Source organism: Bos mutus, chromosome 15, assembly GCF_027580195.1.
Source record: "Bos mutus isolate GX-2022 chromosome 15, NWIPB_WYAK_1.1, whole genome shotgun sequence".
Taxonomy (NCBI): Eukaryota; Metazoa; Chordata; class Mammalia; order Artiodactyla; family Bovidae; genus Bos; species Bos mutus.
This window is the reverse complement of record NC_091631.1, coordinates 6,160,875-6,185,112: the sequence shown is the minus strand read 5'-3', so window position 1 is coordinate 6,185,112 and position 24,238 is coordinate 6,160,875. Positions and strand designations below refer to the sequence as shown.

At 42.3% G+C, this 24,238-nt stretch overlaps 1 protein-coding gene across 21 annotated transcripts in view; it reads right to left on the bottom strand.

The window, feature by feature from the left end:
• Positions 1-24,238, bottom strand: part of PHF21A (PHD finger protein 21A) — a 189,544-nt gene that overhangs the window by 2,598 nt on the left and 162,708 nt on the right. For all 21 annotated transcript variants that reach the window (XM_070383476.1, XM_070383475.1, XM_070383481.1 and 18 more), the window contains 8 exons: positions 15,789-15,887; positions 13,143-13,194; positions 12,295-12,374; positions 11,779-11,839; positions 9,094-9,257; positions 2,383-2,538; positions 1,043-1,118; positions 626-729 (listed from right to left, as the gene is read on the bottom strand). In XM_070383476.1, the coding sequence (XP_070239577.1) occupies positions 626-729; positions 1,043-1,118; positions 2,383-2,538; positions 9,094-9,257; positions 11,779-11,839; positions 12,295-12,374; positions 13,143-13,194; positions 15,789-15,887 (792 nt within the window). The remainder of the gene's footprint in view (positions 1-625; positions 730-1,042; positions 1,119-2,382; positions 2,539-9,093; positions 9,258-11,778; positions 11,840-12,294; positions 12,375-13,142; positions 13,195-15,788; positions 15,888-24,238) is intronic.

Sequence of the window (24,238 nt, the reverse complement as noted above, 5' to 3'; positions counted from 1 at the left end):
CAGTGGAAAAGGGACCTACTCAGTGGAAAAGAAAGACTGCTCTAGTCAGGAGCAGCCTCTGAATCCCTGCGGCAAACACAGCTCTCCTTCCCACCTAGTCAGCCAGGCTGGGCGGTGTTTACTTCCAGTACTCATCTCCAGAAAGTGCTCCTTCTCGAGCTGCGCGGGGGACCCTAGAGAGGCGACCAGCAGAGCATGGGAGAGGGGACAGGAGGGAAGGCCCTGCAGACGGGCCCACTAGCTAGCTAGAGCAACTGGGAAGAGTTACACATGGGGACCTGGTCTGTTCAGGCGGCTCCACACTCCTCCCAACATGCTCAGGAGCTCACTGGGGTGCTGGCTATGCTCCTGTAGCTGCTACTTGACCTCTTCAAGTAACAGAAAATCTGGAGACTGAAAATCTCTCAGATCAAAGCCAAGAGGATGCTCTAGAGCTTGGCTAAGGCACCATGTACCAACTGTACCTGAGGACCAACCGCTAACTGGAGGCAAACTGCAAGCGCCTAAGGTAGCAGTGTCAGCGCGCTGAAGGAATGCATCAACCCTTGAGAGCCTCACGTCCTCTGACGTACATGTAAAGTGCTGCGTCTCTGTACCTGTCACTGAGGGCATGAGGCTGACTTACGCTTATAGAACTGCTGAGCTGTTTCACCTTCTGCTCTAGTTGTTCTCGTTCTTGTTTTAAATCTGAACTCCATTTAAGTAATTTCTGTTTCTCTTCTTCTTTTGCTGGGAAGAAAAAAAAAAAAAGAAACTTAGTCCCATGTGGCATCAGTACACAGAACCTGGTCACCTGGACTTTCTGTTCTACATGTAAAAGGACACTAAGAAAACTGTCAGTGGCTTGGGCCTGGCATTACATAAATAAGATCTCACTTCTCAGTTTTCCTCCCCAAAAAAGTACTACACCCAACTTTTTATTTCATTCAATAAAAGCTTTTCATGTATAACTTTAAAATTCCTTTTGAAAACAAAACAAATACTGTCAGTACTTTTAAACAAAGGCAGGCTCACTCAAAAGGCAGTATGGATAATTTTTTACCTGCTTTGTAGGCGATATAGGAATGAACAATTGCTAAAGTTCCAGGCCATGGAATTGCTTCTTCCTTCTTCAGCATCTGAAAAGATTTTCAGAATTTTATCCTCGAGAAAGAAGTGTAAGCACACATCCCCTACGTAACAACAAGCACCAGTGGCCGTCGCTATTGGCAGACACAATCCAGGAAGAGGGATTTATGGTGGCAGTATGGCAAAACCCATGGCTATAGTTTCTGGGCTACGAAGTTCCAGTTTACCAGCATGAGAGAATACAGGTCAATGGCAGGAAGAGCCAAGCCACCTGAGCCCCGGCACAGGTGGGGACTGGGCTGGGCGTTCCCAACTTGTCAGACCTGCTGCATGACCCTCAGCTACGCCCTATGGCCAGAGCCAGCAGCACACAAGCTGCACATCTGCGCGACGGCAGCACCACAGGCAGGCGCATCCTTGACCTGGCATGGGCTGCCTCTCTCAGTTTTAGCTTATATGTCCCTCAAAGACAGCCTGATCAAGGAAATTAAATATCAACCCCAAACACTGAAGTATAATCTAGACCCCAAGAAGAAAATTATCAGAGGTCACAAAGCAGCATCAGTACGAGGACTGTCTCTACGGCATCACGGAGACAGTGAGGACGGAGACTGAAGGTTTAAAGGGGGAGACCAGAAGTCTCTCAAATCAGGATTCCAAAAAATTGAGCAGGGCTCCTAAAGCTTGCTGAGTACTGGGCTTATTTATTTACTATTTATATGCTTGCCTAGTTTCAAAAAGATCTCAGGACAGCTTGTCATAAAAACATAAAGACATACATGAATCATTGAGAAAAAAAATCAGAAACTAAACAGAAAGGGGAGGGAAGGAGCACTGTTTCTCTTCTTTCAAGTGCAGTAAATATTAAGACAGTACTTTATAGTTGGTGCTCTGATCCTGATGAGAACACAGGTTAAAAGTAAAACTGCTCTTATTTGAACTAAATGATCAATTTCACATTCTCCTTTAAGGATTTTATTTCCAGAGTTTCAACCATATGCTGAATTTGGACCATTTTTAGAGAATGAGGCAGACAGTACTGTGGAGTTTTAAGGCTAACGGTAATAAAAAGATACGCCATTTCAAATAGAGAGAAGCAGTTAGGGTCTCTCCACCTTACATGAGTCACTGCCCCATGAACTGAGGACCTCTGAGAGGATGGAGCTATGCAGGTGAGGGCTGTCCTGTGGGTATGGCAGACGTGGCTGGAGAGCTACCGGAGCAGGAAGAAACTGAGCTGTTGCCCCAGATGAGAGGGGAGGGGGGTCTTTCTCCTCCTCTGTCCCTCGTCCTCTCTGACCCACCCCACATTACCTGGTCCTGACATCTGGGACAGATCCACATGCCCTTGGGAATCGTTTTCAGAGGAGGGTCTAAGCAGTCCAGATGATATACACGGGAACACGTGTCGCACATCAGCAACTGGCCACTTTTTCTGCAAACACTGCAAAAATCCTCATGGATATCACCCTATGACATTGTGAGGAAAGGTAAAGAAAGGACAAAAAGGTAAAAGCTGAATGTTAACATGCACATTCTGAATATACATAATAAACGTTTTAGGACAATCAGCTGTGCCCCTCCAACTCATTACAAGAGTGCTCAGGAAAAGCAGGAATTACCAATGGTGCAAGCTCCCGACCTGGTCCATACAGCTGGGGCTCTCCAGGTGGGGCCGGTATTCTTAAGAGTTTACAGGAGACTGTAACTCTGTAGTCACCCAGGCCAAAATGAGCTTTAGAGGTGACAGCTCAGCATTTATGTTTTAGTACAGTCCAACCCACAAATCATAAAGTTGAAAGACCTTGAAATCCATTCATCAAAGTGTTCCACAATACGATACCAAAAATTCCCATTACCTATCGTTTTTCAGGGGAAGTTTAGAAAAATTGGAACAGACAGACAGACAAGAAATGGAGGCTTCTGTTAAACATTTTGCTTGTTCTGGGAGAAAAACTATAGTCAAAATTCACATGGGAAAGGATTAAGTCAGAGCATATTAAACTCCTATGAGCATTCTAACATGAAGAATTAAAACAGCCAAGCACCTGACAGTGTTCTCTGTAAGCCAGTACTTGGCATCTGGTGTGCGATGGCCCCTTCTATTCCAGGAGGCTTTACTCCTCCTGTAAGATGCTTCTCCAGATGGAAGAAGAAGAGCAGCCTAGCGTGCTCTGCTCGTCCCCCCTCCCCTCCACCAGGGACAGTTCTGGTACTCAGGTGAGTCTGCGGGAGCCCTCACGACAAAAGGCACCATCAGGAAAAAGCAGATCTATTTAGAATTTGGAGGGAACACATTTTTTAAAAATGAGGTATTAAAGAGGTGGTTTCCAGCGAGTCAATCCCTGGCCCGTTCTCTGAACAGGATTAATGCTGCTGCTAAGGACACCAGGGAAGGGAAGACCGAGGGGTCGTGCCAGAAGTTAGCTAAGAAGGCAGTGCCACAACTTGGGGAGGACTCCTTTTCACTTCCAGTGTGTTGTTTTAGAACTCCAGGCTATTCTGCCAGAAGGTCTAATAGAGAAACTCTGCACAGGAAGGAAAGATAGAGCAATGCTCAGTTCTTCCTTTCTATGATATAACCTTTCAGCCACCACTGCAGAAAGTGAAAGTCGCTCAGTTGTGTCCGACTCTCTGTGACCCCATGCACTATAGACTCCGTGGAATTCTCCAGGCCAGAATACTGGAGTGAGTCGTCTTTCCCTTCTCCAGGCTATCTTCAGGAATGTCATCTTCTCAGACCTACAATTACTCTCCAAAGGAAAGGAAAGGAGACTATCTGGCAGTATCTACATATCTAGGGTATCTGGTGAAGTAGAAAACTGGCTGCAAAAAGTTGTAAGATACATCAAAGTGTGGATGGATGCTAATCTTTTTTAGTAAAACAATGTTACCTTTGGACAAAAAAAAAAAAAAAGATACTTAGTACATGTGCAAAAATACTGCAGGAGAATGCAGCATAACAGTTTAACTTCAAAGCCACTGAAAGACATGAAGGTTTCTCTCCTAGATTAACTGTGACTTTCTTCGTTTGTTCTTAAGATCAGGCTGAGGGGAGTGCTCCTCTAGACAGCTCATCTTTCTTAAACCACAGCCACATGCTTTAAGTCTGTGACTTTAAGGAGTTTAGAAAAATTTTAAGGTTTCTGAAACTCTTTTTACATGAACCACAGGTAAAATTATCAGTGATGAAGTAGATCAGACAAACTGGATATCTTATCCCAAATATCTGTCTTATTTTTTGGATAGAGTTCTTGTTCACTTCCCTTTGCTACTGAGTAAGGAGACCATCAGGAAGTGGAAGGTGGAGAGTACATAAAATAAAGGCTAAATAATTTCTTTCAAGTTCCTAAAGGAAAGAAAACTCTTATCTTATTTACATATCCTATAGCAGCAGTTCATAATCTTTTCAGTGTGAGGACTCCTTAGTAACTTTAAGAATTACTAAGCGCTTTTGTCTACCTCAAAGTGCTCTTGTTTACTTCAAAGTGCTTTTGTTTATGTGAGTTCTACCTATTGCTATTTTTGTACTAACACTTTTAAAGCTTTTTTATTTTGAAATAATAACAGAATCACAGGAAGTTACAAAAATCACGTACTGAAAACTGTTAAAACCCAAGAACACGCAGGCACACCTTTGGTTAGCGCTCAGTGATGACGTCATCACTGATGACGTAGTATGTGGAAAACATCACTGTCCTACGCGTGGGAGAATGAGAATGAAGATGGCAAAGAACATTTTAGTGCTATTATGAAAACATTTCTGATATTATGTTTTGATTGATACTATATTTGAAAATACATATTTTGAACCCCTGAGAGAGGGAGTCTCAGGGACATGCAGACCACACATTGAGAACTGCTGCGCATCAAAATGGAATACAAAATGCCAGGATATGTATTTCTTCCACACAGAATTGGTTCTTTGCTTAAAGAGAGCAGAGGAAGTCCCCCAGAGGGGCTGCCCCAGGTCCAAAAGCTTATTAGGCTTCGGTGACTGACCAAATTACTACCGTAAACCAAGCAGCTCTGCTAGGAGCTGAGGGGTGTATGTTTGTGGGAAACACCCTGGCTATATCAATCACAACTTCATCATTTGCTAAAATAATTTTCAACCATGTCAACATATCTTTTCTTCTCATGAAAACGATGACAGTGGCAACAGGTATATCCTGAAGATTAGGGACCGGCTGGGTCTTACATCACTCGCTCCTTCTGGATGATTATTGATCCCCAGGAAAGGCTTGCCTCTCGACTGTGATTGTTTAATTAACGTTGTTAGGGTTTACGCTACCTGGAGGCAAACACAGATAGAGCCCTGTGTGCTGATTTTAATCACTGCCACTGTTGGGACACTGAAAAAGTAGAAGTCAATTATCTTATCCATTCCACTAGCGTTTTTATTTATTTGGTTTCTTTGGGTCTTAGTTGGGGCCTGTAGGATCCAGTTCCCTGATCAGGGCTTGAACTCGGGGCCCCTGCAATGGGGAGCATGGAGTCTTAGCCACTGCACCACCAGGGAAGTCCCATCCATTCCACTAGGTGTAACCTAGAAGGTTCTCAAAATACTTAGTGGTTTTAGAAAAGCTTTATTTCACCTTTAGTTTCCTGGAAAGAACAAAGTTTGCATTTTAAGATGAAACTTGGCAGAAGCTTTTCAGTTTGTGATTTGATCTGAATGGATCCTTTGGGTTCAATCAAATAAAATCACAAACCCTCTAAGTCAAAAGTCATAAAGATAGCATTCTTTAGCAATGATAACTCAATTGCAGATCCACAATCGCCTGTTCGCCACCATTTGTGCATCACCTTGCGAAGGACCGCTACCAAGAAACTGTGAGCTGGCAATACCTTGGCAATGCTTCAACTGAGGAAAGTGGAGACAATCTTTGGGGCCAACAAACAAGGTTTCTGACAGTGTCCTGGTACTTGTTAACAGGAGAGGCAGCAAATCTGTGTCAACCACTAATGTCAAAAGCCAATGCTGAATCTTGAGAGCAAGTCTAGGCCTGTAGCCTTGGCCATGTCCAAGGAAGGAAACCTGCCCGAGAAGACGACTCTTCCATGACCTTGGTCCTCCAAAGACAGCACTTACTTTGCTGCTTCTGGAACTGTAACTCATGCTATGCATACGGTATTCTTCTGCTCTTTGGAGAGGAGCAGACCACTAATAGAGGAGGGCATGGCAACCCACTCCAGTATTCTTGCCTGGAGAATCCCATGGACAGAGGAGTCTGGTAGGCTACAGTCCATAGGGTCGTAGAGTCAGACACGACTGAAATGACTTTGCATGCACGCATGCAGATCATTAATAAGTACAAAAAGAAACTTCAAGCTGAAAGGACATTTAACCTGAAGATGTAGCTTCAGGTAAAGACAAGCTCTGTAATCCACAAAAGAAATGGGACATGTACAAGATTAACTCCTTGGTCTCTCTTCTCAAACCTGCTCTTGTCATTCCAGTAAACAGCAGCGTCATCCTTTCAGTTGTTTAGGCTAAAATCTTTGGCTATTCTCTTTTTTCTTACATCCCCTTATCTAATTCTGCTCATTCTTCAAAACAGACACAGACCCTATCAGTTTTCTCCACCTCTGCTTCTGCCATTCTACTGGGCCAAGCCATCGTCAGCTTCTGCCAGGGCGCCTGCAACGGCCTCCTACCTGGTCTCTCTGTGCTTCCACCCTGTCCTCCTCAGTCTCCTATAGAATCCAAGTAAATTCTGCAAATGCCTTAAAAATAATAAATGCAGGCAAGCACCATCAAAGGACGCTAAAATCACTGAGTAAGACTGCTGGTCACGGCTGTGGTTTTTCCAGTGGTCAGGTATGGATGTGAGAGTTGGACTATAAAGAAAGCTGAGCGCTGAAGAATTAATGCTTTTGAACTGTGGTGTTGGAGAAGACTCTTGAGAGTCCCTTGGACTGCAAGGAGATCCAACCAGTCCATCCTAAAAGAGATCAGTCCTGGGTGTTCATTGGAAGGATTGATGCTGAAGCTCAAACTCCAATACTTTGGCCACCTGATGCGAAGAGCTGACTCATTTGAAAAAACCCTGATGCTGGGAAAGACTGAAGGCAGGAGGAGAAGGGGATGACAGAGGATGAGATGGTTGGATGGCATCACCGACTCGATGGACATGAGTTTGGGTAAACTCCGGGAGTTGGTGATAGACAGTGAGGCCTGGCGTGCTGCGGTTCATGGGGTTGCAAAGAGTCAGACACGACTGAACGACTGAACTGAACTGAAGACTGCTGGAGTACTTTTACAGACTGAAAGCTATCTGCACCTAAGGAAACAGGCACCTTTACAAGTAGAGACATCTGATGGAGTCTACCTTAGAGATGAAAGCTAACATCAACAACGAGACGGATGGACAACACATGCCCCTTGAGATACACTGAGAAGGGCTCATCATCGTGTATTTAGTGCACCTACAAAAAGGCACACCCTGAATCTATTCTTGAGGAAACAATCAGATCATCCAAATGGAGGGACACTCTATACAGCACATGGCTTATCTTTTAAAAAACGGTAACGTCATGAAAGACAAAGACAGGCTGAAAAACGGTTCCAGAGTAAGGAGACTAAAGACAAAGCACCATAAAAATTAATGTCAAAAGTGATCTTGGATTGGATCCTGGAACAGAAGAAAACAAAGTGCCACTAAGGCATTTACTGAGACAACTGGAGAAATCTGAAGATGGGCTGTATATATATCATAATAATAATGCTTTATCATATTAAAGTTTCTCAATTTGGTAAGTTTATTGTGGCTATGTCAGAGAATATCTTTGTTTTTAGGAGATACACACTGAAGTGTTTCGGGTAAAGCTTCATGATGTTTCCAACTTGTTAACTAGATCGGCAAAACAAGTGTGTGCGGAGGGGTGGGGAACAGCAAACGTGGCAAGACTGTGCCAGTTGGTGAATCTAGGTGAAGGGCAGACATTTGTTCTCTGTGTTGTTAGTGAAGCTTTTCGGTAGGTTTGAAATTTTTTCAAAATAAAAAGTGAAAAGTAATGCTACTCTTCTACTTAAAACCCTCTGGCATCCCCCATCTCATTCAGAGTTAAAGCTACAAGACCCTGCAAGACGGGCCCAGCCCTCTGAAGTCTCTTCTCCCACACACTCTCTCACGTGCTCGCCAAGAGCCTCTCTGTGCCACACGCACTTCCTCCTGTGAGTAGGGCTTCTGCTCTGCTGTCCCCTCGGCGTGGAATGCCTCCCCACAGATGTTCCCACCTACTCCATTCCCATCAGAGGACTCTCTCTCACTGCTCTCCATAAAACAGGACCTCCTGCTGTAACTCTGATTTTGTGCCCCTTTTCTTCACTGCACATTTCATTACCTGATATTTAAATGTTCATTTGCTTAGCCCCTGCCTCTGGCCTTGCAATGTGAGTGCCCTGAGGGCAGGGATTGGTTGTGTTGCCTGTTCTGTCCCCAGCCTCAAGAGCAGCACCTGCTCAGCAGAGGGTGTGCAGGATCTGTTAGGTGAAGGGGAGGGGGGCGCAGTTTACATGCCTGCAGCCTCAGGGGCAGGCTGATGCTTTCTCAGGAACCTGTTTCTGATCAATTCTGCTGAATAAAGTTGCTCTAAGGCAAAGTTTTCCGCGTCTTAAATTCTACTTGAAGCAAGAAACAAGGACTGCTGGGGGAAATGTGCACCTTTGTCCATTATCCCCACTCCCCAAAACTGCTGACAAGACGCTGCACACCTCTGTTATAGGAGCTGGCTTCCCCACCCCATCCCTCTTCCTGAGAACTCCTTCACAGCGAATAAAATCCAGACTGAGAACCCTGACCGAGCTTCCTGATGTGGTATTTAACATGATTCTCAGGTTCCTGGCAGGACCTGGGGCCCTAGCAGAAAGCTGCCTTACATGGCACATGGTGTCCTGGAGGGATGACTGCTATTCCAGGGTTAGTCAAGGAGATGCAGCTGGTAAGGAGACAACATATGATAACGGTTTCCCCGATTTCAGGTCTGAGAAAGAGAGTGAGCTTTTCCCAAGTTACTTACGTCTGTGGAGGTGGGGCTGGGCAGGGACACAGGCTGAACAGATGCAGGGAAAGTGAATGTGGTCTCTGTCTTTTCATTTTCAGGGGAGTCAGGATGACTGGATGGGGGGGATGTTGGGGTAAGGGCTCCAAACCCCAGCACTGCATTGTATTTTGGAGGACGACCTATATACCGAGAGAAGGGAACAAAAGGGGAAAAAGGGGGAGGGAAAGAAAGGGGGAAAAATGATCTTACATACCTTTGGCCAGTGTTCCTCATTGGCTAGCATGGAAAAGGAAGTGAGGTAGCAGACAGAAAGTTAATACAACAGTCCCAGAGAGAGGAAGAGAAGCAAAGACTTAAATGTTATTAGAAACAAATGCATGAGTCTCAAAGGGAGGATAAGAGAGCCTCAGAGAATGGCAGGAGATTCTGGGTCATATGTTAAAGGTCTTCGTCTCGGGCAGATTAAGAGACACTCCTCAACTATTACAATCTGAGATTTCTAATGGGAAAACAAGATATCAAAGCTCAATGGGAGTCAAGGCCAGGGATAAGTATTTATTTTCCCGTGTCTTCTGCACGTTGTTCCCTAAAGTTTTTCTGCAATCACTATTCATATACTAATATTAATGATTCTCAGTTCCCAGAGATATTCTCGAGGACTTCTGATTGTCCTTTTCTCTCCTATACACATTTTAGTTGCTTCACTTTATGAGGGTTGAGAAAGGCAAAGGGAAGAGGCAAAATTCAAGTTAACTACTCTGCCCCTTGCTGGCAGAGCTAGTAAGAGATATGTTCTGGGAGCAGCTGAAACCTAAGAGCTAAAAAGATGTTGTGGGCCTAACAACGACTTTAAGTATGCCTGGACTCAGATACCCTCCCCAGTTGATCAAGGAGTGCTCCCTGCTTCCATCACAAACATTCCAGGGAACTACTTGTCCTAGCGTCTCAGGTAAGGCCCTGTCATCAGTAACACTGCTAACTGAGAGAGCTGGTCTGAGCAGGAGCATGTTGCATCAAACGTCATGGCTACAGAGAATCTACAAATGAGCCCTAGTGGGTGTGAGAAGTCCAGGCCAACCCCTCTTGCCTTATGATGTATCAAGTCAGGGTCTCTGTCTTCCAGGGGCCAAGGTCATAGCTTCTAAGATGTCAAGTGATCAAAAGTGTACACCCAGCGTACCACAGGCAAAAACAACAACAACAACAACAGGTTCACAACCGCCTACGAGCACTGGTGAACGGTATATGGGATCATGACTTTGCCAACAGTTATTATTTATATTAGAATTATGCACAAGAGTCATGATTCTGTCAGATATTCCACAAACATTACCTATCTGTGTTAAACTGGCACTGTCTGCCGTACAGAGACAGATCATACCGGTTTGTCTTTTCGAAGGTATTTAGTGCTGCTAGAAGGCAAAGTGGAAGATGAATGCTCTTTGTTTACCCACAGAAGGCACGTCCTGGGCATTGTGAATGCAGGCTTTCATCCTCTGACCTTGGCAAGAGATGCCAAGGTCTTTCTGGCTCATTTAACCCCTATCCTCTTAGCGGATACTGCCCACTGGCAGGCCAATTAACTGCAGCTTCTGGCTGGGGGCTCCTCTCTGAGAATTATGTCAGAGGTCACTAAAAATTGCCAAAACCAAAACAAAACTACAGAAAATAACCCATGACACTGCAGCCTAGGGATCAATATGAAGCAAGCCCAGTGACTCCAAGACTCCCATCTAAGCGTGTTTTGGCTTCCAGAAGGAGGGACTGACGAAGCACTGGAACGGGTCACTAAGGCGGGGGTGCTGTCTCTGTGAGGGGAAGAGGTGGGAATGGCACAGTTGGAGCCCTGCCTAAGGCAGACAAAGGGGCGAGGTGACCGCCTAAGCTTCCAGCAGCCCCGAGACAGTGTGCATGCACACAAATCAGCATGCTACTCCACTCACTCTGCAACCTTTCTGGCCTAGAACTGTAATTCAGGGCCACATTATCATGTGGAGAAAGGGACCTTGGGCTGTATTACTGACATCAAAGAACAATTTCAGAGCCCTGCTTATGAGCTCAAACTCTGAGCCATTAAGACCTTTTTAGGCCTACTTGTGGTGAGAGTGGAGACGGCCCTGGGGGCACTTGGGGGTGGAGCTCTTTCGGAATGTCTGCTCTGGGGAGCCTGTTTTGACAGTGATCTTTTCTGCCTTAGTTGGAGGTGCTCTCTTCTCTCATACATTCTAAATTCTCAGTGTGGCTACCCCTCTCCTTCCTAGGAAGCCTGCAGCTCACAGACGCTTAAGAGTGATGCTCTGTCCTCACTGCGTCAGGACCATTCAGACACTACTAAGAACACCTTGGCAACAGCAGCGTTCTGTTTGGCTCAATGATGCTAAAATGCTTCTTCTTACAGGGTGTCCTGTTCACTGTGCTATTCATCAACAGCCTGATGGGCCTGGGGCAGAAACGCTGCAGTAAGCCATTCCCCTGAGCCAGCTCTGCCAGAACCCCAGGAAGGCAGCTTTGATCCAGTGTACAGACCTCTAATAAGAAATCTCACTCTTTTCCCCCTATTCTCAGAGAACAGCAACAAGACTATTTTCAAGGGGAACAGGAATTAAGACAGGCTCCAGGACAATGGGAGGAGGGAGGGGAAGGAAACACAACACAGAAAGCAAAAGCAACAGCAAGGGAGAGACACAGAAAGGTACTCACCTCTCTTCCGGGTCCCGGGATGCATTGTACTGTTCAGGTAGGTGACTGCACTCTTCTTACGCTTTGGGGAATGAAGACGGAGAGGTGACTGGCTGAACAGCATGGTTATTACTAACACTGGTACAAGCTAAAGACCAGGCACTGCAGGCCCGCCAACCTGCCAAGTAGTTAGTGCCGGTCACCCCAAGGTGTGGGGTTATGATGTGTACTTGGCTCTAAGAGAATACTCCAGAGAAGCCTGTCTCTGCTTCAGGAGACAGTCATACTCAAATGACAGGATGAGTTAAAATTTTAAGGTAGGTCTGTAGCTACTTGAACTTTGGGAAGAAATTAAGGGGATAAACAGTGAGAAAAATGAAAAAATGGGGTAGGCCAGAGAAAAAATCCCCCATTTTACAAAGCTGGCCAAGTACAATCTGGGTACTGCTCTTAAGCAGGTTTTCGGAGGGGAGGCACTGAAGGAGTTGTGAATAAAACTGAACACGTGGAGGAAGGGCCGAGTGCTGACAAGAGTACCTCCGGCTCAAAGACCGCGCCACTGTACACCGGGTTCGCTGTGGTTCTTCGTTTCCGCTCTTGCCTCTTGCTTTGGATTTCTTCGGAAAGCAAAAGGTTTGGATTAGAAGAGGGGCACGGAGAACCCCGCCAAGCTCACCTTCCCTGTCTACCTACTGGCTTTCCCATGACAAGTTAGGGAAGGAGAGCAAGTCTCTTGGTTGCACTGCCGCCTCAGCCAAGGCCGGCACGCAGCTGGGAGCAAGCACGCGGCTGGGAGCAAGCACGCAGGACCGTTTCCTCTTGCCTCTTGGAGGGCAAGGCCGTGCTGTCCTGCAGGGTGGCTCTCTGTGGACTGAGAGCTTAACAGTAGACCACACCTCTCAACAAGCTGTCCTGATCTATTTTTAGGTCACTGTAATATAGGTGTGGGTGACCTTTATCCATAGACCGAGACCGAGTAATCATAGTTTACCACTCTTGAATTAAATAACTAAGAAAGGCACAGCTCTGCAACTATTCCTAAGATTCTGATAATCAAAAGTGACTGAGAAATCCCAAGACTTGTCAGAGGGCCATTTGCTACTTTGTGCTGCCAGGAAAAAAAAATAGTTTCTCTAAGTGAACAGCAGTCCCCTTAATTCAGGCAAATAGGGAATTTCCCCAGGACAATAGTGTGGATAAATAAAGACAGGAGAGAAGCTGAACATTAGCTAGAAGGAAGGTAAGTTTACTCCAAAAAAAGAGTCCACACTGGTTGAATCACACTCTGTGTTCCAATTTTCAAGTCTAACAATAAATAGAACACCATTTTTGAGAACAAAGCTCTAGGCCAGAAGCAAGGCAGCATCATGAATGTCTTCTCTTACCTTCTAGATGGTCATGTGTTACCAACCCTAGAGACACCATGAAGGCAAGTTTCTGTGCCAGAGAAACAAAAGAAGAATATACTTCAGTTTGGGTTCTCACAAAGCCAACTGCATGTTCCCAGTTAGACTCCTAGGGAAAGCCACCCAATGGCTGGTGGCAGGAAGAAAGCCAGGTTCAGATGAGCAAGGAGCAGGCACCCTCTACTCTGAGAAGCTATGAAGCTACCCAGGAAGCTTTCTGATCTTACAGGAATCAAGAGAAGGACTGGGGCCTGCATCTTCTACTTTCTCAATGGCAGAAATCAGAATCTTGAAAGACCTAAGTTTTCCCAGAAAAATTCTCTAAAAGAAAAGAGGACTCCACACTGGAAAAAAAACAAAAACAAAAACAAAACACCACACAGAGAGTGTTCCAAAGAGCCTCCCATACAACAAGCTCCAAATTCTAAGAACTTCATTTGTGATACCAAGTCAAGAGTTCTTGTATTTTTACTACCACTGACTGGACAATGAAAGTTCAGTTCAATTTTCAGGACAATGAAAACTCAAAGCTAAGAGTTTTAGGAATGCTAGTAGGTGGTTCTGCTTAATACTGTGACTTTCCAATCAACCACTGACCTATAAATTATAGAGTCATTTCTCTCTGACCACCACTCTCAGAGCTCCATCAGAAGCTAGACTGATGAGAACAATGGACTCCAAGGCTGGAATGTTCATTGCTTAAACATCGAGTGAGCAACAGATTGATTACTATTTTGCTGTTTGGTTGGATGTGGGTCTGGAAAGTATGTCTTCATTTGAGGCTATAGCACTGCATGCGGCTGCTAAATATGCCAAATGATATACCATCAATTTCTCTAACTGATGAATAAGGAAACAGCATTAGTTGACACTCCTACAGAATTATGTATACCACAATTTGGCCTTTGAAAATCCAGACATTTTACTCTCAACATTAAGCATCATGATATTTTGGCCTGAACTGACAGGTTCAGGCTACTCAAGTTACTGAGTGTTTTATAAAGATAATCTTGAACAAACCACTTGAGAACACAGAAATGTCCTTTACTGGTATTCTCAGCATCCTGAAGAAATGTAATTATTTTATTTCTTATTTCAAAAGCAGGTGGGCACTTGTCCTCCCAACAGCCCGAGTGCTTCAGTAAGGAAAAGCCTTGGACTTGCTGCCCATTCTCTACACTGCATACACTTTGCAGCTGCCAATTAACCGCATTCCTAATTTTCACTTATTCCTTCAAAACTTAAGATCAGAAGACTGTCTCCCAACTGTTCTGTGTTAATAAAGCAGTGTGTGAACTGACATTCTGATGCACCTTCTTTTAATCAAGTAACGGCACCCTTCTTGGCCACTCACATCCAACTCATCTTTGCCAGTCCAGATCAAGCTCATGAAAGAATTACTACATGGGGAAAGAATCTCTTCCACAGAACTGATTTTTAGTGATAAATAGAATAAAAAGTCAAGAACTCTAGCCTCATCTATGTATCACATGTATACCAATAACGAATTTATCCTCTTTATGGCAGTGATTCTGTCCAATTAGAAATACCTGTTATAACACAAGGGTACCTGCGTGTCTACACGGTGCTACTGACATAAGACATCCTTCAGTTTCTTTTGAAAATGGAATTTTGCTAATAATCTGCTCTCTTTTTCACCCTCCAAGCCTAATACTTGACACTAATTTTGCAGATGATTTTGTAAGTTTCTCAGCAACATGCATGACTAGTACTTCTTTTTGGTTCAAGTTTCAGTCTCTTCTTTAAAAAGCAGATTAAAAATTAATTCATTTCATATCATAAAGAATTATAATTTCTACTTGTTGTAGAAAAACCTGAACTGGCTTAATAAATCATTGCTCTAAAAAATGACATGAAGCTTTGATGGCTTCATGCCACTATCTGACGTGGTTTCATTACAAAGAATGCACTGAGGCCAGAAGGGAATGGATCTGGTCTAATAAAATCCAACTATCAGATACTCGTCATCATATTACCTGTCCATATTTTTCTTTTAGAGCTGCTTGTACAAAAGTATCAACTATAATATTCTATTGTCTAAGGACACACAAATTCACAATCTGTGTTTGTATCAGAGTTTTGTTTGCGATTTAAGTTTATAAGTCTATGTTAAGTTGCAGTACAGATGTTACTGTTTTCATCCCTACTTTTGTGCTTCAGTGATCTACTTTCGAGCTACTGATTCATCTGGGATTTGGGGATCTAATGCAATACAATAGTAATAACAAAAATGCACATGTAACGAGTGTAATCAATAACATAGATAGACGTTAACTGAGTGAACCGGACCCCTTATAGATGCTGGCTGAGACAAACAAAACAGAATGATCATTAGGAATGCCAGGGGGTACCTGGGGAAATGGTCATGCATCACACAATTCAAATCTGTGACACAGCTATGGAATCTCTGTTTGCCAGCTCGTGAACCCTAAGGCCACACTCTTAATCTGTCCCAGGCCAACCTGATTTGGCAATAACATCACTGAAGAGTGAGAAAGCACAAGAAAAGGAAATCAAGTGGTTCAGAAAGCAAGGGTCCCCCCTGATGTATGAGAGTAAAGTCACATCTCAGAGACTGAGCCATGCCTGGGAGGGCTGGCCTACCTGAGGGTTCTCCTCCCGTTTTGGTTTGGGTGCAGCAGGCGGGGTGACGGTGCGGCTCTCCGTTTGTTTCTCATCTGTTTCTGTGTGGGATTTAACCGTCTAGAAGAGGAAAATTAAATCAAACTTCAGAATTCACTTTTTATTAAGAGACTAAAAGCAAACATACTTTGTTGCCAACAAGAAAGAAAAGAACACACTCAAACCGGAAACATTAATAAAGGAGGTAATATGGACTTCAGGTTAGAAGGGGGAGGGACTTCCCTGGTGGTCCAGAGGTTACGACTCTGTGCTCCAATGGAGGGGGCCTGGGTTTGATCCCTGGTCAGGGAACTAGATCCCACATGCTGCAACTAAGACCCGGAGCAGCCAAATAAAAAAATTACAATAGTCTATTTCTATGTACTTTAGGATAAAGGAGTAGTTTTCCAGAAATAAGTCCATTCTTGTTACATATAGGGCAAGCTCTGGTTCACAGTGCACTTAAGATCTGAATGATGTTAAAAAAAAAAAAGTCTAACATACACACTTTTCTATTTCAGAAGAATTCCAATCACAGCCTTAAGAGAGGTTGCAGAACTCTGCTTACTCAGGACACTTAAAATCTGCCTGTATCATCCATTAGAGGAGAGACGCAATTGCCAAGGAAAGACTACCTCGTAAAAGGCTGACATCCTGATTGTAGCCAACCTCACCTTCCAGGTGCGTCCATTCAAACGAAGCACCACCAGTAGCATTACCATCTTCAGACACAAGAGGAAGCTAGCAAATTGGTAGACTGGGGGCTGGGTTGGCCTTTCTATTCTCATCATGACCCAAAGGCTAATTCATGTTATGAAATCCTCTGTAAATACTGAAATGATATTAGAAGAGTGGATACAAAAGTATAAACACAAACCTAATTTACTTTTTCAAAATTAAAAACAATGAAGATGCAAATGATCTTTTTGTATGGCAACAAGTAATTAAATAAAAGTGAAACTGTCTGATTATTGATGAGAAGGAGCCAAATGAAAGCCAAATGTAGAAAGAAGGTTCTACAAGCAGGATATCAAAAGGTCTCAGAAATCATTACGTTGTGAAATATTTTCCTAGACCTGAAAAACAAACATAATAACAAAGACTTTCACTTTATTTCCTGGCCACATCCATTATTTTCCTTCTGCTTCTCACATTATTGCTTTAGGAAAGTTTAAGTATCTGCCTTATCAGTACTGTGGCAACCACTAGGGGCATAAATGCTACTTTGCATTTTTCTTTTTCTTTTTCATCACGGTAATATTTCACCTCTGGACTATACAGAAGCCACTTGAGAGCAGGATTGTTCTACACTTTAGCATCCCTTTGCACCCAGCACAGGGCCTCACCATAGAGCAGGTATGCTGTAAAGAGGTGCTGATCTTCTGGGTGGGGGGTAGAACCTTCCAGAAGAATCACTTGCTCTCCTCTCTCACACACTTTTTTTTTGTTTTAACCAAAAAGGACACACTTCCCCCAAAAAACAAACCACCAAACACACCTACAAAGGAAGATAATGGGAAAGTAGCTTATAGTGGCTGTTTTAAGGTCCTGCATGCCCAGGAAGCTGATTTCATAGCTCTGTGGATCGGAACAACAGGAGTCTGATAGGGGAGGGAGAAGGGGTCAATTATAAGGGTTTGCTGCTCTACTCCAAGGTTGTGTGAAGTCTCTTGGGGTTTCTTATTTCCATCTCTAGGGCTGAATAAAGCAGGTGGTGGTAATGCCTCCAGGGAAGATCAAACCAATTCCTCTTCGCTAAGGAATTATCCAAGGTTCAAATTTTCTCTCATGTAAGAAGAGTACAGCTATCTCAAGGTTACATAAACAATACCAAAATCATCCAAGAAAATAAAGATAAAGGAAACGAAACAACAGGAAGGGGGACTTTCCTGGTGGCTCAGTGGTAAAGAATCTGCTTGCCGATGTAGGACACACGGGTTCAATCCTTGGTCCAGGAAGACACCACATGCCACAGGGCAACTTGAGCCTTGACATGATTGCAGTTCTGGCCAACTAATCTGAATGCAAATTTGTCAGGGACCTTGAGCCAGGACCACCATGCTGAAAGGCAACCTGATTTCTGACCTCAAGAACTGTGTGGGATAATAAATTTTTGTTGTTTAAAACTGCTTACAAGAAAAAAAAAATTAGGGGAGGGGAGTGACATCACAGAAATGGCCGGACAGGGAGTTTTAGAATCATTCTTTTCACTGAAACAAACATTAAGCTGGCAGAAACAGAGAGAATCAACTTTTAAAAATTTTGCAATCTAATAAAAAACTGAGAACAACCAGTGAGGCACCTACTGAACAAAGAAGCTGCTAAATTTTGTTAAGAAACTATTTTCCCCTACCTACCTACAAAGCCATCCGCGAGCTCAGCAGAGGCTTTGGAGATGGTAACCTGTGCTCCTGGTGTGTTTTGCTGAACCTTGTTTTCAACGTGTAGCTGTGTATTCTGACCTGTCTGGTAATCCCCTGAGGACTGGCACAGAGGCTGACCTGTGTTTGCCCACCTAAGGTTGGAGTGGCTTTCCAAGTGCCATCTGATGAAAGCATCTAAAGACATAAGCTACTTGTAGTTACGTGTGCAAAGGATGCTGGATGGAGTATGCAGCAGACAGACTCAAAGGCCTAGGAAGGAGGAGGCTGAGGAGGAAGATCCTTAGAGGAGTGAAGGCTTTAAACAGCTATCCCATACACTGGGGAATCCAGAGTGCATGGAGCATTACCGGGACTAGATGCATCCTTAGAAAAGAGCTGAGAGAACCCTAAGCTTGCACCTCTGCTGATGTTTGAGCTCTGTCCAAGAAAGAGGTGAAGTCTAAGACAGTTACAGGTGGCCTGTTTAGCACAGAAGGAATGCCCCTGCTCAAAGCCAATCTGCAAAGACCAAGATAGGCTTTTCTGTTTTTAATTTACTTATTATTACCTTTTTCTTCTTTTTGGCTCCAGTTGTTTAAGTAAATCTAATAGGACAGAGATTTCAATAACCACAGATGACAAGAAATAGTATTTGTAAAAACAGTCTGGAAAAGGCACTAAACAGAAAAACAGCAGAGGCTCTCAACAATCAATAACAATAAACCCCGGGGTAGGAGGAGAATCTAATTTCCAGAGTTATCACGTTGTAATTTAAAAGTGAACGTTTTTCACAATTAGGAGGCACACAAATAAACAGGAAAGTATAGCTGTTTCATTGGGGAAAAACAATAAGAAGACACTGGCCTTAAGGATGCCCAGACATCAGACTCCCTAGAGAAAGACTTTAAGTCAACTGTCTTAAATATGCTCAAAGAGCTAAAGCAAACCATGGCAAAAAATGAAAAAATAACCCAGGAGAACAATGGCTTACCAAAAACAAAATATTAATACAGAGACAGAAATTATTTAAAAGCAGCAAATAGAAATCTGCGACTGAAAAATAGTTGAAATATTCATTAAAGGAGTTTAGGCAAAAGAAATAGTCAGTGAACCTGATGACAGGACAACTGAAATTAACCAGTCTAAGGAGCAGACACAAAAACGAATGCAGAAAAATGTACCGAGCCTAAGAAACCTGCAAGACACTACTAAACATGCCAACATATGTTATAATTCCCAGGGGAAAGGAGAGACAAAGAAACAGAAATGATCTTTAAAGAAAAACAGCTACAAACTTCCCAAATTTGATGAAATACAGGATCTACAGGCATACCTTGCTTTATTTACTGCACTTCACGTTATGGGATTTTGCAGATATTGCATTCTTTACAAACTGAAGGTCTGTGGCAATCCTGCCTCTATGTCACATCTTGATAATTCTCACAATTTTTCAAACATTTCTGTTATTATTATATTCAATAATATAAATAAGGTGTTTTGTGATCAATGATCTGATTCTACTACTGTAGAAGATTATAACTTGCTAAAGGCTCAGATGATGGCCAACATTTTTACCAATAAAGCATTTTTAAATTAAGGTATATGCATTTTTTTTTGGACATAATGCTACTGCACAATCAGTAGACCACAGTATAAACATAACTTTGATATGCACTGAAAAACCAAAAAATTCACGTGACTACCCTTATCTGCTTTATTGTGGTGGTGTGGAACTGAACTCACAGTATCTCCGAGGTTTGCCTGTATACATTTAAGAAGCTCAATGACCTCCAAGGAGGATAAACTCAAACAGGACTTACACTGAAACACAACACAATCACACTGTCAAAAGCCAAAGAGAATCCTGAAAGCAGCAAAAGCAGAACGATGCATCGCCCCTTAGTAAGGGGTCCTCACTAAGATTAACAGTCAGTTTCTCATCAGAAACCAGAGACCAGAAGGCAATGGGATGACATGTTTAAAGTGCTGGAAGGACCTCCTTGGTGGTCCAGTAGTTAAGGCTCCACACTTCCACTGCAGGGGCCACGGGTTCAATCTCTAGTCAGGGAATTAAGATCCCACATGCCATGTGGTGTGGCCAATAAATAAATAAATGAAGTGCTAAAAGAAAAAAAGACTATCAACCAAGAATTCCATTTCCTGCAAAAAGCCAAGGGAGTTCATTGCTAGCAGGCCTATCCTAAAAGAATTCCCTTTAGGTTATTCAGGATGAAATAAAAAAACCCTCAGACAGTAAATTAAACTCCCTCCCCCAAAACAAAAACTTCAGTAAAGGTAACTATATAGGTTAATGTAAAATCCGGTATTACTGTGGCTTTGATTTGTAACTTTCCTTTTTGCTTCCTATATGATTTAAAAGAGAAATGCATAAACAGAAATTCTAAATATGTGTTCCTGGCTACACAATCCATAAAGGTGTAATGTGAGACAATAACAACATAATGGCGGGCGGGGGGTGGGCAGAGCTTCTGTATACTACTGAAGCTAAGCTGGGATCAAATCAAATTACATTGGTCCAAAAAGATGTAAGACATGTAGATAACAAAATAGCAAAATGGCCTAAGTCTGTGCCTATAGGTAACCACTTTAAGTGTAACTAAACTCACAAATCAAACAACAAGAGTGGCAGAATGGATTTAAAAAAAACAAGATCCAACAATACGCTCTCTACATTTTTGAGACAAAAACACAAGGTATCCATCAAAGAATGGAAGAAGACACTGCATGGAAACAGTAGTCAAAAGAGTATAGGGATGCCTATCCTAATATCAGACATTTAAACTCACTTTAAGTCAAAGATTGTTATAGGAGACAAAAAGGTCATTCTATATTGACAAAAGAGTCAATTCATCAAGAAGATATGACAATTTCAAATACATAGGCACCGAACAACAGAGTCTCAAAATATGTGACACATATACTGACAGAACTGAAGGGGAGAAATACACAGTTCTATAATAATAATTGAAGACTTTAATACCTCACTTTAAATAAAGGGAAGAACATGTACAAAGAAGATCAATGAGGAAACTGAGGACTTAATGCTGTAAACCAGCTAGACCTAAGAGACATACAAACAACAATCTACTCAACAACAACAGAATACACATTCTTCTCAAGTGCACATGAAACACTCTTCAGGACAGACTCTATTTCAGGACACAAAACAAATCGTAATAAATTTTAAAAGACTGAAATCATATGAAGTATTTTTTATGATGATAATAGAAGCCAGAACTTGACACAAAAGCAATACTGAAAATTTTTAAGTAGGTAGAAATTAAACAACATACTCTTAAACAACCAGTGGAACAAATAAGAAATCACTGGGGAAATTTTCTATCTCCCTGAAGAATGAAAATGATAATCGTACATACCCAAACTGATGAAACACAGTGAAAGCACTGCTCGGAGGGAAATTCATGGCTGTAATGGTCTACATTAAAAAATAAAAAAGATTTCAAATCAATAACCTAAATTCATAGCTTAAGGAACTAAAGAAGAACTAAAGCTAGTGGAAGGAAGGAAATAGTAAAAATTATCTCCACATTAGCGTGGAGATAAATGAATTGGAAAATAGAAAAATAACAGAATTAACGAAACCAAAAGTTGATTCTTTGAAAACATCAACAAAATGACAAGTCTTTATTTAAACAGGATAAGACAAAAAAAGACACAAATAATGAAAATTAGAAATAAAAATGGCTATATTACTATGACTCTTATAGAAATAAAAAGGATTATAAGAGAATACACTGAACAACTGTACACCAATAGGCTGCCAAAGGGAAGGGGCTTGCAGAGGGGATGGTGAGAGTCTGGGGTAGCAGATATATATCCATCCTGTATACAGGATGGATAAACAACAAGCTCCTACGGTACAGCACAGAGAACTACATTCAATATCCTACGATAAACCATAATGGAAAAGAATATAAAGATGAATGGTAACTGAATCATTATGCTGTACAGCAGTAATTAACACAACACTGTAAATCAACTATACTTGAACTTAAAAATTTTTTTAATTGTATACCAAAGACAGATAATATAGATGAAATGGATAAATTCTTATGAACATACAAATTACCAAAATGGACTCAAACAGAAAATCTCGACAGAATATACAACTAAAGAGATTGAAACAGTAATCAAAATACTCTCAAAAGAGAAAGTCCAGGACAGACAGTTTCTCTGGTGAATTCTACCAAACGTTTAAAGAACTAACACCAATCTTTCTCAAACTTTCCCAAAAAACAGTTATCTATTATGAATACAGATGCAGAAATCCTCAATAAAACACAAGCACACCAAGTCCAGCAGTATATTAAAAGGATGATACACAATGATAAAGTAGAACTTATCTTAGGAATGGAAGGTAATATACCATGTTAATAAACAAAGGCAAAGAAAAACAATGTGATCATCTCAGTTAATGCAGAAAAAACATCTGTGAAAACTCAATACCCATTCATGATACAAACACTCAGAAAACTAGGAAGAGATGGGAACTTTCTCAGCTTTATAAAGGACATTTATGTGAAACCACAGCTAGCACCATACTCACTGGTGAAATACTGAAAGCCTTCCCTCTGAGATGAGAAACAAGAGAAGCATGCCCACCTTCACCACTGCTATTGAACAATGTAGTGGAAACTCTAGCCAGAGCAATAAGGCAAGGAAAAGCAATGCGAGGCATCCAAACTGGAGAGGAAGACATGAAACTCTATTTGCAGAGGACCTGATCTTACATACATAAAATCCTGAAGATCCACAAAGCAACTACGATAGCTAATTAATGAATTCAACAAAATTGCAAGATCCAAAATCATCACAAAAATAGCTGTATTTCTAACACATTGTAACTCATAACAGCAGTGAACAATCCTAAATGGAAATTAAGAAAACAACTCAATTTACAATATCATCCAAAAGAATAAAATATCTAGGAATAAATTTAACCTAGGAGGTAAAAGACTTGTATATGAAAACTATATAACACTGCTAAAGAAATAAAGAGAACCTAAATAAATGGAAAGACACCCATGTTCAAGTACAGGAAGACCGAATATTGTTATTAAGATGGCAATACTATACAATCTACAGATTTAACACAATTCCTATCAAAATTCCAACAGCCCCTCCCTCTTTTTTTTTTTTTTTGCAGAAAAATTGGAAAAGACAATTCTCAAATTCATGTAGAGCTACAAGGACTCCTGAAGAGCCAGAACAATATTGAAAACGAAAAATGTTGGACTCATCCTTCCCAATTTCAAAACTACAGCAATTAAGACAGTGTGGCTGGTAATGGCATAAGGACAGACACATAAGCCAACAGAATAGGACTGACAGTCCAGAAATAAACCCATACATCCATGGCCAACAGATTTCCAATAACGACAGGATGATAGTTCAAATGGGGAGAGAATAGTTTCTTCAAAAAATAGTGCTGGGAGAACTGAGTATCCACATGGACCCTTGTTTCACATTATATATGGAAAATTTAAGTCAAAATGGATTACTGACCTACATATAGGAGCTGCTGCTGCTGCTAAGTCGCTCGGTCGTGTCCGACTCTTCGCGACCCCATGGATTGCAGCCTACCAGGCTCCTCCGTCCAAGGGGTTTTCCAGGCAAGAGTACTGGAGTGGGTTGTCATTGCCTTCTCCGACATATAAAAGCTAAAACCATGCAACTCTTAGAAGAAAAATTAGGGTTAAATCTTTGTGACCTTAGATGTGACAATGGTTTCTTACCTATGACACCAAAAAGCACAAGGAACAAAAGTGTACCTCAAAATCTCTCAAACTATCTGGATTTCTGGTTTTTATTTATTTTTGGCTGCATTAAGTCTTCGCTGCTGCACAGGCTTTCCTCTAGTTGTGGCGAGCAGAGGCCACTTTCTAATTGTAGTGTGCAGGCTTCTCATTGCAGTGGCTTTTTTTTGCAGAGCGCAGGCTCTAGAGCGCACAAACTTCTCCTGTGACTCCCCGGCTCTCCAGCACAGGTTCCCTAGTTGTGGCACGTGGGCCTAGGTGCTCTGCAGCG